Below are 17,201 nucleotides of genomic sequence, written 5' to 3'. Positions count from 1 at the left end.
TCAAAATTAAAAAAAATTTTCTAAAATTGGAAAAACATTCGATTTTTTAAAATTTTAAAAATCCTTTAAATTCTTTTGAAATTTGCAAAATTTGAGCAAATTATAGTCAAAATTGAACAAAAATGTTAAGAAATTTTACAAAGTTTTTTTTGACAAAGTAAACGAGTTTTATACCGCATTTTTTCTTCGAAATGCGGTAAAAAGTTAAAAATGCTCTAATTTTGACAGAAATTTCACAGAATGATTCAAAATTGGAAGAATTCAAATTCCAAAAATGTTCTAAAATTATTTACCTAAATGAAAAATAAAATCAAAAATGCTAAAAAAATTGAAGTTAGGTACAGAAAAAAAATTAAAAAAAAATTAGGAAATTCATAAAGGATTAAGATTTGAAAAAACATTCCGGATAAACTCTTCAAAAAATTAATACAGTTAAACAGGTACAAAAATTCATCAAAATTTGACCTAAAAAAAATCAAAAGTTCATTAATTCAAATAATTCTACAACAAAATCCAAACAAAAACATTTAATTACACGATTTTTTTCTCTTCTTTGCTTCACCCGGCACAATACTTTCAATGAACTCCCCACCGTTCATTATTATTACACATTCTCTTCCATTCATATCACCATTCATAACGTGAACAAAAACACTTTTGTTATTATTACATCAACACAGACACAAAATTCTTGCACACTATCAGCGATCGCGCTCGGTAAACGAGAGAAAAAAAAAGTTTTTATAAAAATAAATAACGTAGTAGTGGAAAAATATCGTCATCAAATCCGCATACAGATACAATGTAAAACTAAAAACTCTTCAACGTTGTTCGTCGCGTACTCGACATGCGACGAGAAATTTTTCGCTCGTAGAATGCGAAGCTTTACAACTATCGTCAGTGTGCGCCGAGATCAGAATTGAGACAGTCGTGTTTTGAAGAAAAAAAAATTGAATTTTTATATTTTTCCGAGTGCTCTTCTCCCTTTTTGCGTTTGTACGAGCAAATAACACTTCGGTTTATTCACAGTTCGTGTGTATTTAGTGCGGGATTTTGTGCTGTTATATCATCACATTTTTACACATTATCACAGAATTTTTCGGAAATTCTAGACAATCAAGTAATTTTTGAGTAATAAGAAAAAAAATCACAAAAAATGAGAGAAATTGTGCATTTACAAGCCGGCCAATGCGGAAATCAAATTGGATCAAAGGTGTGTAGACCTCATTAAATTAAACTTTTTTTTTTCGTTTTTAAAACCGTGTCGCTCGCCGCTGTACGAAGAGACAAACATTTTATCGATTCTCGTACGTTCTAGCGGTACAAGGTTCATCGATGTGTTTTTTATTTTAATGTTTGTCGATAAAATTCTGATTAACATGAAAAATGGAGTTAAAAGCAGTTCAGTTCATGGGAAACGTTGCATGATAAATATTAGATGAGCTGCGAATCGTCGTCATGTGATGTAGAAGAGTAACATTGTAGAGATGGGGGTCAGACACAAATGCAAAGAGAAAGCATATTTATGTGAAAAGACAATGGCGTGTGAATTGCTTAAAAAAAAGTTAGAGGAATTTTACTTTAAAAAAACTAACAAGTGTAGCTCGTAATATTTAAGCTTATTAAGAGGTGATTGCCTCGTTCGCGGTGCCCAGTGGGAAAAATGTGACAAATTATGACGAATTTTAAATTAAATGTTGGATTGAAAAGCAAATGGCCACAAAAAATGTCATAAATTGTTCAAATTCTACAAAATTAAAATTTAATTCTGCAATGACTTAGGTTTTATTTAAAAGGTCTATGGTTTGGTAATGAGATGCATTGAAGTCAAATTGAAGTTGACAAAGCTGTTCAGAGATGGAAAAAGAATTTTTTCTCCTTGATTTAAATTTACTTCTGAAAGTTAGATTTTAACATTTCAAATCAAGACAATCATTAAAAAGTATTAAATTAAGTTGAAATTGGCTACAAATTTTTCCGAGAATAAGGGATATTAATGAAGCGAGATAATATTTTCTCGAAGAGTTTGAGACTCATTAAATCGCAATGAAAATTTTTTTAAAGACTTTATGTTAAAGTTTTGTGAAAATTATGTCAGAAGATGGTTGAACACAATAGGTCTTCGGACCGCGGTGATGCATCCTCGAACCTAACCCAATGTCAGAATCAAGGTAAAATGATAGAAAATCAGATGTAAAAATGGCACATTTAATTCAAGACGATCCAAAATTAATCTTGAAATGTCGTCTTGTCGAAGAAATTCATTCGTTGTACTTAAGGAGGCAGTTTGAAGTGATTTGGTCATCCAAGATCACGCAGGCAAAACTTATAAGAAGCTTTAATAGATCATTTTTGTAATTGAAAGTTTTATAGAGCTTGATAAATGTTCTTGATCTGTTCAGTTTTGGTCATTCAATTCTAGTAAGTTTGAAGTCTTTGAAGGATGAAGGATCTTGTATAATCATCTTTAACCTTTCTGAAGTGAAAAAACACGTAAATATGAGGATTCCATCTATAAAAGTTCTTTAAGAAGTTTTGACTTTAAAGTTTGAACTAAGTATGAAGATAATAATGTCATTAGGGAAAGTATGGTTTTGGTAGACTCAGAATTATTTTCAGAAACTTGATTTCTTTCCTCTTCACTTATATAGAAGATCCTCTTCTTAGGGTCGTAATAATTTATCTCCAGTTTTGATCATTCTTTGAAATGGATTGTATTACAGATAGTCTTTAAAGTTTTATATCGGTTTTTTTTAGATAAATAGTTTGTTGCTTTTGTAGTTGATTCTTCACGATAGTTCTCCTTCAAAATATTTATTTGGACTTTGTTTGGAAAAAACAGTGAGCTATGGTTTGGTTTTATACTCTACAATCGCATTTTGAAGTCTGAACCATATTCCATTTTAACAACGAATGGTTGCATTTGCCTTGATTTGTCCTAATTTTGTTCAATTGTGAGTATAGATTGCGATCCAAGTCAAAATCTTGTATACTATTAGTATGTATGCTGATCAATTTGTTTAATTTCGATATCCATGCTTCTTATCCAAGTTCTGTTAAAAGATCCTTTGATCCTGAAAGCCCTGAGGATTCCAACACAGACTTCTGTATAAAGGTTTACTATCTGAAAAGAAACAAAGGAAAGTAATAAAAATTCTAGCATATTAGGATCTAAAATTTAGTCACATTTTACCCACTCCGTATTTTATAGCTTGTTATGTACTTAGCTGTTTTCATAGTTCACTACTTCCATGCTTTGAACTTCTTCTCATTGTGAATCCGTTATTTGTACGCACGCACTTGTTCCTCTCTCTTCATTGTCTTTAGTTTTTATTGAGTTTATATAAATATTCTGTCTGAACTATAAATAACATCACCTTCTCAGCACTAATTTTATTTTTAGAGCTCGTGGTTCCATTTCCCGATTTTTTTTTATTTGATATTAAATGCATTTGTTCAAAAAATTCAGTCGAAAGTAATTTCTTGGCATGAATTCAATTTCAACGTAACAATGCCATACAAATGTTTGTGTGGCCGGCAAACGAATTTTCGAAAGCCGGTTATTTCCGTGATTTTTTTTTGTGTTATTTGTTTCGTTTCGTGATAAATGAAGGGATCGTCTGATTTTACACCGCACCGATTGTATGTTGACAGATGCATGAGTAAGCAAATATCTTTCAACAAGTTGTAATTTTAGTCGTTGTGTCGTTCCAAATGATCAATTTGAATAAAAATTTTATGTTTGTGACTTTTTTTTTATCATGAACGAAAACGAGTTCAATGTATAATAGTATTTTGTTACTTCATAATTATCTCCAATTGTTATCTAGTTGAATTTTAGGCTGATAAAAAATTTAATAATTGATGCTATAAAAGTGAGTCATAGAATTCTATGTAGTACAAAAAGTGACATAACACGAAATGCTCATTAGATAGTATTTGAAAAATTTGATAAAACGCCTTGATTCGTGTCATTTAAGCCCGTATAAGCGTTCAAAGAACTAGAATGAAGCTAAATTATGGTTTGATTAAGTAAAATTAATGATCTTTTGACAAGTTTATAAAGTAAATGATTTTAGCATTTTGGCAGGTGTGGGGTTTGGGGTATGCAAAAGCGCATATTTTGAGGTTATGTTTTTGGTTATTGGAATTAAGATTTTCAAAGTGTTAGTTTAAAGTAATTTAATTATGTGACGTTTTCTTAACTTTAAAAATTTTGAAAAAAATATATGAAAAAAAGATATTTGAAAAAAATTCAATTATGACCTCAAAAGATTTTACAAGAATATTAAGGTTTCAAAATAGCGCTTAAGAATCTTATTTAAGTCCTTAAAATATATTGAAAAAAAAACTATAAACAAACTTTTTAGTACTGAATTTCAATTGAAACTTAAAAGCCTTAAACTTCAGCACTCAAGATGAAATCTTAGGGTCTCAAAGGTCAAACTTAAAACCTTAAAAACAGATTTTGTAACTTTGAAGGTTCTTTGAAATCAATTAAGATGTTAATTTAACAGTACCATGGAGTCAAAAACAAACCTTTTACGTTTACTTTAATTTTAAGACCTCAGCTAAACTTTGAGACCTCAACCTGAACTTTTAGCTGAGAGTTCGGAAATTTATCAACATAGGTTATCCATTTGATACAAATGTTTAAATTAACATACCAACTGTTAACTTGCCCGATTACCTAAGAGTAAACATATCACATGTTGGAGACGTTCAACCTTACCTTTTGAGAAGAAACAATCAACTAAGACCATCAAGTAACCTGCTAACCAACTAAGTATTTTACAAGGGATCAGCATTATACAACGAATTATCAAAAACCTGTGATATTAGTGAACTAACATTGAATCAATTTAAAAGAAGAGCAAAAAATTATGTGATCAAAAGCATTAAAATTTAGTAAACTAGCCCAAATTAAGAACACAAAAAAGTGAATATATCTTCTAAATGATGGAAAAAAATACAACAACAACAACTTTCAACCTGTTTATAAGACCTCTAAAGTCCAAAACTGTTTTGTTTTACTTTTTCCTAATTGTAAGTTACTCACGTACTGCAAATGTCGCCTTCTCAAATTTTCTTAAGTATTTTTCCAAACATTATAAAAAGACGGAAAAACTATTAGGAAAACTTTGAAAGGTCTTGCTTTCAGTATATGAAGATTTTAAAATTCAGAAAAAAGATAAGACAATCCAGTTTTGGACCTCCTTTCTATCTGTGACTAAAGGTTACTTATATCTTGTACTCATCGGTTGTTTTTCTAGATGACATAACATCTTATCACTTTATCTTAAATATTAGCACTGATAACTCTCATCTACAACAATTCTTGCTAATTTCTTTGATATACTATCTTTTTAACAGACTTGTAATCTTTTTGGTGCCCATGATAAGAGGATCATTAAGAGCTAAAAACTTTAAAAATGTGACTCCTAAAGTAATTTTTAGAGCTTTTGAATACTTTGTATGCCTTATCTTGCTTTTGAGGACCTCAGAGGTTTAAACATAAGGCATAGAAAGTATTCAAAAGCTCTAAAAATTATTTTAAGACTCATATTTTCAACTTTCAAGCTCTTAAAGATTATCTTATCATACCGCTGAACACCAAAATATTACAAGACTATTAGAAAGATGTTATCAATAAATTCCAAAAGTTATTAATTTTTTCCATAGTCAACCAATAATTGGTTCTAACTTAACCACATTTTCACTTAAACTTCAAAAAATCAAGTCGAATAAAAAAAGATCTATAAAAAATTCTTACCAAATTCTCTCAATAATCTCCATCACTGTTCTCCTCATTCAAATTAGCCACAAATAAACAAATTTCTTCACTAACCGGCAATGTCATTCCAAATCATTAAATACTTAGTTTTACTATAGTTATGTCATTTCACATTTACAAGTGTGACTTCTTATCATTTGAGCAATCTATTAATAGACATGAATGCCAATGATTACGACGTTAATTATCATAATGAAAAAAACACATGAAAGAAGTCCGACAAATAAACATCGCACTGAATAATATTATTTTAGTTGTCAGAGTGGGCGACCATTCACTTTCGTTCTTTTGAACCGTAACTTCTTGTTAAGTCAAGTGATGTTGCTCGAGATATTATTGGCTTAATATGTAAATTGCGGCGCGTGTCTCTTAATTTTGCGTAGGTTTTTTTTACTTCTTCAGTGGCAGGTATTTATTTTTTTTTATTTACGATCAAAACAACTGCGAATCACGTGGCTTGTTGAAAAAAAAATATTTTTTTTTAAAAATAAACAATTTTCATTAGAACAACATAATTGCAGTAAAATAATTTTCCTTTCACTGCTTGCTTAATTTACTGTAAAATTCTGTAATTTTGAGCATTTTTAATCTCTTTCGTTACATTTTATTCAAATATTTAAAATTTTCCATGCAGTCCGAGTAAATATCGTTCATTCACTTTTGAACCGTTTTTCAACATTATTTTTGTTAAATAGACTTAAAAATTAAGTCCGTCTGCCCATAAAAAGAGCATAATATGCAAAAAGTTACTCGGTGTGTGTAATTTACTTCTTCCGATTTGCCGTTTCAATAATTAAAATGTATGGTGCCATTTGGGGTGACTCGTTCGAGAGAACTTTACCTCGTGCATCGGCAACTATATCCGGTTTATGCGTAGGTACCTTCCGTTTTGTTACATGACCTAATTAACGGCATAAATCATAATTTACGAGCAAACTCCGGTTTTAATACAGTCACTGGCACAATTGGATGTTGGCAAAAGCAACCGCATAATAAACTCTTTAAAATAATGCGATGCACATGTGTCGTTGATGGTGTATTAATGGGTAATTATTCTGAATGGAGTCACCTATGGAAGTGCTTTTATAGGAATTTGTATTGAAAAGAGTTGATTATGTGACGCTTTAAAAACAAGTTGTTAAAAGGATGGTCTGTTTACACTTTTTTTTTTAAAGGTGAGGTGTTTTTGATTGTTTTAACTTTTTTGTACAAACTTTGATTTTACGAGATTTAAAAAGTTTACAATTTTTAGAGTAATTTAATTTAAAATTTAATTAATTTTAATCAATTTAACGGATTTTTGAATAAATCTAGTTCCAAAAAAAAAATATTTAGAAAGCTTGGTTTTCCCAAAGTATAGTTGAAGGAAAATTTGTTTACTAATGATTTTAAATTACCTAAAATTAAGATTTCAATTGTTTTTCAATAAATTAAAAATTTTTGTAAAAAAGTATTTATTTGAAAACAGTTGAAATCTACCCAGATCTGAAAATTTTTTTTTTTTTTTTAAATTCGGATTTAATTTTTTTTTTATTGAAATCTTTGTTCATATTTAAACTTTTTTTTTCAAAAAAATATCGAAAAATAGATTTTTTTATAAATTATTTCACTCAAGATTTTAAAAATGTTTCAAAATTAGCAAAATAAAAAACACGTGTTATCTCTAATTTTTTTTTGAATTTGAGGTTATAAATACCTGATAAATACCATAAACTCTCTTTGACGTTTATCTGTCCGTTGAATTTGAATATAAAAAAATAAATAAAATTTATTTAAAAAAAATTTAATTAATTAAAGGTTTTTCTTTTAGTTTTTAATCAAAAAATATTTTTCCTACAAGATGAATTTTTTAAACAGAATTTCAAGTAAAAAAATATGTTTTTCCTCAAATATTTAAATTTAATTAAAAAAATTATAAATTAAACGAAATATATTCATAAAAAAATAATTTTAATTTTTGGAGGTAAAATATTTTTTTTTTAAATAATTTAATTTAATTATTAATTATTTAAATTAAAATGATTAAATAATAAAAATAATTTAATTAAATTAAAATTAAATTCATTAAAAATATAAAATTTCAACTTTTAGAAGTTAATAAAATTTTTTAGATTTTTTTTTAAATACAATTTCATGTAAAAAATTTTTTCTAACCTCAAAATATTAAAACTATGTATTTTAATTAAAATATTTAAATTCTAAAAGTTTATTCACATTTTTAATTAATTTAATTTTTATTTAATTTATTTTTAATTTTAATTTATTTTAATTAATATTATTGTGTTTGTTAAATTGTTTTGAGTTTAAAAAAAATTTATGTTCAAATTTTTGAATTAAAAATAAAATTTTTTATTAAAATTTTAAAGAATTTCAGGAAATTTTCACGTGAAAGTATGTATATTTTAAAAAAACTATCAAAAAATGTTTGTTTATTTAAAAAAATCTAGAAATTGTTAATATATATTTTATTACATTATTTAATAATTTTTTCAACCAGAATTGCAAGTGAAAAATTAATTCTGACCTTAAAAAGTTTAAATTATTTGATTTAATTAAAATATTTAATTTAATTAAAATAATAAAATTAGTTTACTTAAAAATGAAAGTTAAATAAAAAAAAAAATCATAAAAAAAATAATTTTTTAATTTAAAATTAATTAACTTAATTTAATTTAATTATTAATTAATTTAAATTAAAATTTTATTTAAATCCAAATTTTTTCAAAGAAAAATCCTTCTGTTTTATTCAAAAACAATACAACACCTGCCTCGAGCTCCCCGTGACAACATAAATTAAAATATAATTTCATTTATTACGGAGAATTGTAAATTATATTTCTGCGTGCGGGCCTATTTTATGATTGCCATCGCTGTTTGTTTTGATTGCATTGTAAATTTGGCCCGAATATAATTATGTTAATATCTCAATTTATTTATTTTAATTGCGATATTAAAATGCATAAAATGAAAATTATTCCGACAAATGGACATAATTTAGGTTATTATGGCAACGAACGAGCATTTACTGGCTTGCTGGCTAATTTTCATCCCCATGACGATTTCGCTGCACTTTTATGCACAAAAAATTAAATTATTATCTATAACGTCAAAAAAATGATAATAAATAATAATAATAAAGATGATGATTATGTTAATTGGATTATTTTTGACAAAAAATTGAATTGAATTGTTATTCAATTTGAATTTTGCATAAATTTCATCGTCGCACGAAAAAAAAATGTTAATTACATGAAAACAATTAAAATTTTTTTTTCGCTTTATTTCCGTTGAGTTGTCGTTCTATTTAAAAATTTTTAAAATAATTTTTTTACAATAAAATGACTTTGGTTCGTTAATTGACCGAAAATGTCTGTTTTTTAGTAAATTGATGGTTTTTCAATGATTTTTGTCATATTTATTGGGAAAATATCACCAACCAGTTTCGTGTATCGAATGACGTCGAATGATCGATTGTGTGATAATTATCACTATTAAAACATCAAAAATTATTTGGAGAGTGCGAATCTTTCAAATAAATCAAAAAAAAGTGTTGATTAAATTTTTTTTTTCGATTTTTTTTTTCCATCAAAGCTGTTCAAAAGTTGTCCAAGCTGAAAGAGACAAAAACAGCTCTAATTACCTATAAAAGGGAAGTTGTGTTCGTTACATGCGATAAAGTCGTAAAAGGAGAGGCATTTACCTCGACACGGTTTTAAATTCAATTTCAGCTTTGATTTGAGTCTCTAGAGATTTTTTTTTCAAACATCGAGAGTTAATGAGCAATTTTTTCTTTTTTTTGTAGTTTTGGGAAATTATCTCTGATGAACATGGCATCGACCCCACAGGGCATTATCACGGCGAAAATGACTTGCAATTGGAACGCATTGACGTTTATTATAACGAAGTTAATGGCAACAGATATGTGCCACGTGCCGTCTTGGTAGATTTGGAGCCAGGCACTATGGATTCTGTCCGTTCATCGCCTTATGGAAATTTGTTCCGTCCCGATAATTTTGTCTATGGACAATCTGGAGCTGGTGAGTTTTTAATTTTTTTTTAGTTTTAAAAATAATTTTGACGGTCAAAAATATAACAAATGCATTTTTTCATGAAAATTCGACATTTTTAAACGAATTTTATCTAAAAGTCTTAACTTTAATAATAAAAAATCCAAATTTTTGTCATTTCTGTAATTTTTTGACATATCTGTCATTTTTTTGACAGTTCAAATGTCAAATTTTTATTTTTTAAAAATATTTTACATTTTTGAGGTTATGTTTTTCATAATATTTTAATTAATAAAAATATTTTAATAATTCAAATTAATTAAAAAATTATCAAAAACATAACCTTAAAATTTAAAAATATTTTTAAAAAATTTAAAATTTGACATTTGAACTGTCAAACATATGTCAAAATATTACGTAAATGTCAGAAAACTCAAATTTTTTAGAACGATTAACGTTTTAATAAGTTTTTACGGTTGAGAATGTTCAAAAATTCCGAATTCAGTGAAAAATTTTGACAGCTGTCACATTTTAAACGTCAAAATTATTAAAAAATAAGGAAAATATTTAAGAAAGTTTTTAATTTAAATTTTGAGTTCAAGAAAAAATAAAAAAAAAAATTCAAATTAAAGAATATGAAGATTTTTGATAAAATTTGGTCAAAAATTTTAAAATAAAATGGGAAAAACTTCTTTTTTAATTATTTTAAAATTTTGACAGTTTCGAATTTTTTTTCACATGTCAAAAATTAAAATTTTAAATTTTAATTTTTAAATTTTGTATTAAAATTTTTTTTAAATACGTCAGAAAATTAATTTGAGAAAAATTATTTTTATAAATTAAAATTTTAAGCAATAAATTATTAGTTAAAATTTAAAAAAATCATCTATTTTCACATTTAATTAATTATTTTTTCGTGATGTTCAAAAGTTTTTAGTTTAAAAAAAATTGATTTAAAGAATTTTTCAAATAAAATTAACTCAAAATAAATTAAAAATACTAATTTTCCGTTGAATTTTGTAGGAAACAACTGGGCCAAAGGTCACTACACAGAAGGCGCCGAATTGGTAGATTCCGTGCTCGATGTCATCCGCAAGGAATCCGAAGGTTGCGATTGTCTCCAAGGTTTCCAATTGGCACATTCGTTGGGAGGCGGCACCGGATCCGGCATGGGAACCTTGCTCATATCGAAAATCCGCGAGGAATATCCCGACAGAATCATGAACACATTCTCCGTTGTTCCATCACCAAAGGTGAGTAGTTGATTGCATATCAAAAGGAGTTTTTTTTAATTTAAAAGCTGAAAAAATCTGAGATAAAAGAGTTTTTAATTCTTTTGTTTGAATTTCGAACGTATTTGACTTTTTTTTTTGTTTTTTAATTCTTTTTTCATTCAAAAATGACAAAAAAAAACTTTTTCCTGCCATAAATTTCTGAATACTTTTTGTTGCCATTGTTCAGATGATGACACAATAAAAAAAAGTTTTATCAAAAAGTTTTCCACAAAGAACAACAATAAACAGAAAGCAAACACATGTAATCGTATCTTAAGTGGCAATGTAACACATGTCCCTTTAGCATATTCTTGTGTCCCAAAAAAGTTTTCCTCTCTCGATGAAGGAGAAAAAAAAGAAGAATTGAAATAAAATCGAACCATAATAACAATAATTTTGATTATATCATCATCAAATTTATTATCGTTATGCAGAGACAAAAGAGTGTCACATAACGACGTGCGTGTGCGATAAATAATGTAATTTAATGTAGAACGAGGAAAGTGAGATATGGAAAATAATAATTAATTAATTTAGATTAAATTATGTCGCATCATCCGTCTCCATGGAGCTGTTCATGCGGGAAAATTTTATTTGGGGTGATGGGGAAATTGTATTTTGGTGTGACTTTAATTAATTTATTTATTGGGAAAAGCTTTGTTTTTGTTTGTTTAGGTGAAAAAATTTGATTTTAGCGAGAAAAAAATATTTTTCGTGGATTTTTATCAAATTTCAATTAAAAAATATTTTAATAAAAATTAAATGATTAAATAATTAAATTAAATTAATTAATAAATTTTTGATAAATTTGCCATTGTTAGATGATGACACAAAAAAAAATTTCAAGTTAAAAAGTTTTCCACAAAAAAAATAATAATAAATTCAAAAAATTTAAATAAAATAATTTTTTAAAAAATCTTTGGCAAAAAAAATAAAAATTCTTTTAAATAAAAAAAATTAAAAATTGAAAAAATAAAAAAAAATAAAATCGAAATTTAAAAAAATAATTCAAAATGTTATGCAGAGACAAAAAGTTTTGCGAAAAAAAAAAAAATAGATTTGGAAAATATTTAGTTTAATTTATAAAAAATTAAAATCCGCATAAAAATTTCGGGAAAATTTTATTTGGGGTGAAAAAATTTGTAAAAATAAAAAAAACTTAAAATTAAAAAAATTAAATTTATTGGGAAAAGCTTTGTTTTTTTTAAATAAAAAATTTAAAAATTTAGCGATGAAAAAAATATTTTTCTGACAAATTTAAAAAATTCAAAAAAAAAATTTTAATAAAAATTAAAAATTAAATTTAAAAATTAAATTAATTAATTAATTTTACCTAAATTAATAAATTCATAAATAATAAATCAAAAAAAAAAAAAAAAAAAATATTTAAAATTTAAAAAATGAGAAAATTTACGAAAAAAATGAAAAATGTGAAAAATGCAAACCTAAATCTTAATAAAATTCAAAAGTTTTTTTTTAAATCTCAAAAAAATTAATTAATATAATATAAAAAGTAATATAAAATGAAAATAAATAAAAAATATACATTTTCAATTAATTTTTAGGAATTTCTTTTAATAAAAAATAAATTAAAATTCTTTAGATATTTATAATTTTATTTTTTTTAAATTTTTTTTTTATTATAATGTTAATTTTTCTGAGATTTAAAAAAATACTTTTGAATTTTATTAAAATTTAATTTTGCATTTTTTTTCAGATTTTTTAATTAAATTTTCGCATATTGACCACATAATTTTTAGGTACCTACATTAAAAAAAGTTTAAAAATAAAAAAAAACGAATAAAATTATTCAAATATTAAGAAAAAAAAAAAAATAAAAAATTTAAAAAAAATTGTTCAAATTTCGAAAATCTTGAGAATCTACCATAAAATAAAATTTTTCTTCTAAAATTAAAATAATTTATATTTTTTTTTCCTTTTTTTAAAACAAATTAAAAGATTTTTCACTAAATTTAATTTAAATTTTCTATTTTTAGGTGTCAGATACCGTCGTTGAGCCATACAACGCCACATTGTCTGTCCATCAATTGGTCGAAAACACTGACGAGACATTCTGCATCGATAACGAAGCACTTTATGACATCTGCTTCCGCACATTGAAATTATCATCTCCCACATATGGCGATTTGAATCATCTTGTTTCGGTAAGTGCTTCAATATTTTTTTCTTTTTTTGTTCTGCAAAAGTAAAAAAAAGGCAGTTCATTAGTAACATTTTTTACACTCGACTGGAAATGGAAAAACGCACATTTCACTAATGACTCTCGACAGCAGCAGCAATAATTTACCATTTTTCCCCTTTTTTTCCTTCTGCAGATTACAATGTCTGGCGTTACAACGTGTTTACGTTTCCCCGGTCAATTAAATGCCGATTTGCGTAAATTAGCTGTTAATATGGTGCCATTCCCACGTCTACATTTCTTCATGCCTGGATTTGCGCCACTCACTGCCAAAGGTAAGGAAAATTTTTTGCGCGAAGATTAATGCGTTTAATTAACGATTTTCTGTACTTTTAGGTTCGCAGCAATATCGTGCCTTGACGGTGCCCGAGTTGACAGCTCAAATGTTCGATGCCAAAAATATGATGACAGCTTGCGATCCGCGACACGGCAGATATTTAACAGTTGCCGCCATTTTCCGAGGTAAATTCCCGCGTTTTTTTCCCGCTCTTTTTTTTTTTTGGCGCGTCATTACAAGTCAATTAGGGAAATTTCTAGATTCCGGCGCGATTTTTATCAATGATAAATAACTTTAATGGACTTTTTTGCGTTTTTTCACGTTTAGGTCACATGTCCATGAAGGAAGTCGACACACAAATGTTGAATGTGCAAAATAAGAACAGCCCGTATTTCGTCGAATGGATTCCGAACAACGTCAAAGTGGCAGTTTGCGATATTCCGCCACGTGGCTTGAAGATGTCGGCGACATTTATTGGAAACACGACGGCAATTCAGGAGATTTTCAAACGCATTTCGGAACAATTTACGGCAATGTTCCGTCGTAAGGCCTTCTTGCATTGGTACACGGGCGAAGGTATGGACGAGATGGAATTCACGGAAGCCGAGAGCAATATGAATGATTTGGTGTCGGAGTATCAACAATATCAAGTGAGTTTTGAATTTTAAATTTAATTTCTTTGGAATTAAAATCAAAAAATAATGTTGACAGTTGAAAGAATTGAAAATTTTTAATTTTATTTAATTTAATTTTTTTTTTAAATTTTTGTTTGTAAATTTTAAAAAAATATTGAAAAAAATTTAAAAAAAAAAAAATCAATTTTTCAAAAAAAAAAAAAAAATTAAATAAAGAAAATTAAAAGAAAAATTTATAAAAGCTAAAAAATTTCAAATTTATCAATTTATAAAAAATTTCAAATTTTTTTGAAAAATTTAATGAAAAATTAATTTTTTAAGTATTAAAAAATTAAAAATATTAATTAGTATTGAGAATTATTATTGAGAAAATGCTTGAGAATGATTGAGAAAATTACATTAAAACAAAGAAAAACCTGCCAATTAAATTTTAATTAAATATTTTAATTCAAATTAATCAAATTTAATTTAATTTAATATTTTAATTTAAATATTTAATAAAATATTTGAATATTTTTAGATTAAAAATTTTAGAATTTTTAATTAAATTAAATTTATTTAATTAAATTAATAAAATTTTATTTATTATTTAATAATAAAAACTGAATTTTCAATTAAAAAAATAAAAAAATGAAAATTTTATTAATTAATTATTAATTAAAAAAATATTTTTCTCTAATAATTTAACTCAATTTCTCATTTTTTATATTTTCAGGAAGCCACTGCCGACGACGAAGTCGAGTTCGACGAAGAACAAGAACAGGAACAAGATGAAATGGAAAATCACCATTAGGTACCTGCTAACGACGTTTTTTTTTCATAAAAACTGACCAACAAACTTCGTCTTTGATTTGCACCAGTGTTTAATATTTTTTTTTAAATTAATTTTTAATGACGAATTGTCCTAACATTGAAGAGAAAAAGAAAAAAATAGTATTCTGTATAAATTTGTAAAATAAACAAATTTAATAAAATAAAAAAGATGCAAATAAAATACGTAAATAACAAGAATTTTCCCTTAATAACGACGAAAAGTCACAAAGTTTGCCATATTTTGATGTGTGTGTGACATTTATTACGACGACTTCAACTTGTTATTTCTTGGTGATGAAAAGTTTGCAACTCTTTTTTTTTGCTATGTGTGTTTTTTTCATTTATGCGGCTCAAAACATATCAAAAGAAAAGGGATTGTGGTGCATTTTACAGTATTAGAGTCTTGAAAAGTGTCGTTCTAGTGTATTAACGAACATCATAACGAACTGAAAAAGTACACATTGCACATGTGAAGTACTTTTTGCTTTGTTGTTTAATTTTTTAAGAGTTGTTACAAGAGTCTATTAAAGAGTTTTCATGCTATAAGAGTGTTATGACAACTTTTAACTGGATTTTCTCGTGGGTAAGTAGCGTTTGATGATGGAGTTTGCGTAGTTTTTCTTCGATTAAATTTTTTTTTGCAGTTTTAATAAATTTAAATTTTTTTTCTGAGAAACGATTCTTGGGTGAAAAATTTTTAGAAGTTTTTTTTAGATTTTTGTACAATTTTTTATTTATTTATTTTTGACATTTTTTATTTAATTTTTTTTTGCAGTATTGTAAGTAGAATTTTTTTTTGGTTTTCACATTTTTTAAACTTATTTAAAAATTTTAGTAATAATTTTAGTTTTTATTTTTAAATTAAATTAATTTTTTTTAGACAAATAATTAATTTAATTAAAATTTATATGAAAATCTAAAAAAAAAATAATATTTGATTTTTTAAAGATTTTTTCAATGATAACGGTGCAAAGTTTATTTTGAATAGTAATTGTTCCCAAATTGTGTTTTTATTCAACATACATGGGAAGTTTTATATTTCTCGAAAAAAGAGACATATCAAAGTTTGAATTTTCATTAACAGGCATCGAAGTTGTTGTAGTGCCTTTTTTGGTTGTTGATCTCTTTGTAGTGGATTTTCTTGTGGTACCTAAGCCAAAATATTTTTGAGTAATAAAATATTTGAAAAGAAAAAAAATTAAAATAAATACTAACTTCTCTTGGTTGTTGATTTTTTAACTGCTGTAGGTGTAGCAGAAACTAAAAAAAAATATTTTTTATTTAAATTTAAATATTTTTGAGAAATTCTAATTCTTACCTTTCTTTGTAGTTTTAGTTGATTGACCCTGTTTAAAGAAAAATATAAAATTTTTAAAATTTTTGCAAATTAAATTATTGAAAACTTACTTCTGCAGTAGCTATAAAAGCTAAGGTCACAACAATAACCAAAAGCACAAGTGTCCAAGACTTCATCTTTGTGATTAACAAAATTAATGTCAATGTCTGCCTTTATAAAAGGTGCTTTAATTTTTTTTCTAAATAAAGTATTATTCATTGTTTAACATTTAACAATGTGTAATCAAATCATATGTAGATATTTTTTTTTACCTTTTTTGTTTTTTAATAAAATTAGTGTTACCATTAGATTTTGTTCTACCTGTACTTAAAAAAACACAAATAAAAAAAATGAAATACTATTTTCATACAAAATGACAAAATTATTAACTATTTTTGAGTGTTAAATATTTTTTATTTTTTTTTTAATTATCTTTTTTGAGATTTGCTAATTTTAAATAAATTTCAGAATATTACATATAAAAAATTAAAGAAAAAAAAATCATAAAAAATAACTGTCAAAAAGTTTGAAAAATAAATTCAGTAATTTTGTAAAAAAAAAATAAATAAGGAAATTTATGTTAAAATACGATTTTCAAACAAAAATTATAAAAAATTTAAAACTTTTTAAAAAAATTACAAACGGATGAAATTATTAACTTTTTTTTTATGTTTTTGTTCCATGCCGAAATCCAATGGGACAAAAAAAAAAGTTAAAAATTTCATCAAAGTTTACCATTTTTTGATCTTTTTTCGTATTTTTTCAAAGAAATTTTCAAATTTTTTAAAAAAAAATTACAATTTTTTAAAATTTTTTGTGTTAAAAAATGAAATTTTACATAAATTTTCATCTCTAAAAATATTTC

The 17,201-nt window shown here is 25.6% G+C and overlaps 1 protein-coding gene across 1 annotated transcript; it reads left to right on the top strand.

Moving 5' to 3' along the window:
• Positions 1-913: 913 nt before the first annotated feature.
• On the top strand, positions 914-15,186 carry LOC134833650 (tubulin beta chain-like). Its single transcript, XM_063848049.1, has 8 exons — positions 914-1,213; positions 9,597-9,831; positions 10,825-11,054; positions 13,073-13,240; positions 13,412-13,550; positions 13,612-13,737; positions 13,880-14,202; positions 14,903-15,186. The coding sequence occupies exons 1-8, from the start codon at positions 1,157-1,159 to the stop codon at positions 14,978-14,980; spliced, it is 1,356 nt and encodes a 451-aa protein (XP_063704119.1). The 5' UTR covers positions 914-1,156; the 3' UTR covers positions 14,981-15,186.
• The last annotated feature ends 2,015 nt before the right edge of the window (positions 15,187-17,201 follow it).

Source organism: Culicoides brevitarsis, chromosome 3 (assembly GCF_036172545.1).
Source record: "Culicoides brevitarsis isolate CSIRO-B50_1 chromosome 3, AGI_CSIRO_Cbre_v1, whole genome shotgun sequence".
In the NCBI taxonomy this organism is placed as follows: domain Eukaryota; kingdom Metazoa; phylum Arthropoda; class Insecta; order Diptera; family Ceratopogonidae; genus Culicoides; species Culicoides brevitarsis.
The sequence above is the reverse complement of the archived record's forward strand: the minus strand, read 5'-3'. Positions and strand labels throughout refer to the sequence as shown.

What these genes read in the sequence shown, in the direction of transcription:
- LOC134833650 (XM_063848049.1), top strand. Translation starts at nt 1,157, where the DNA reads ATGAGAGAAATTGTGCATTTACAAGCCGGCCAATGCGGAAATCAAATT. An exon ending in CTATGGACAATCTGGAGCTG is followed by an intron (nt 9,832 to 10,824) that starts GTGAGTTTTTAA and finishes TGAATTTTGTAG; the next exon opens with GAAACAACTGGGCCAAAGGT. An exon ending in CCGTTGTTCCATCACCAAAG is followed by an intron (nt 11,055 to 13,072) that starts GTGAGTAGTTGA and finishes TTCTATTTTTAG; the next exon opens with GTGTCAGATACCGTCGTTGA.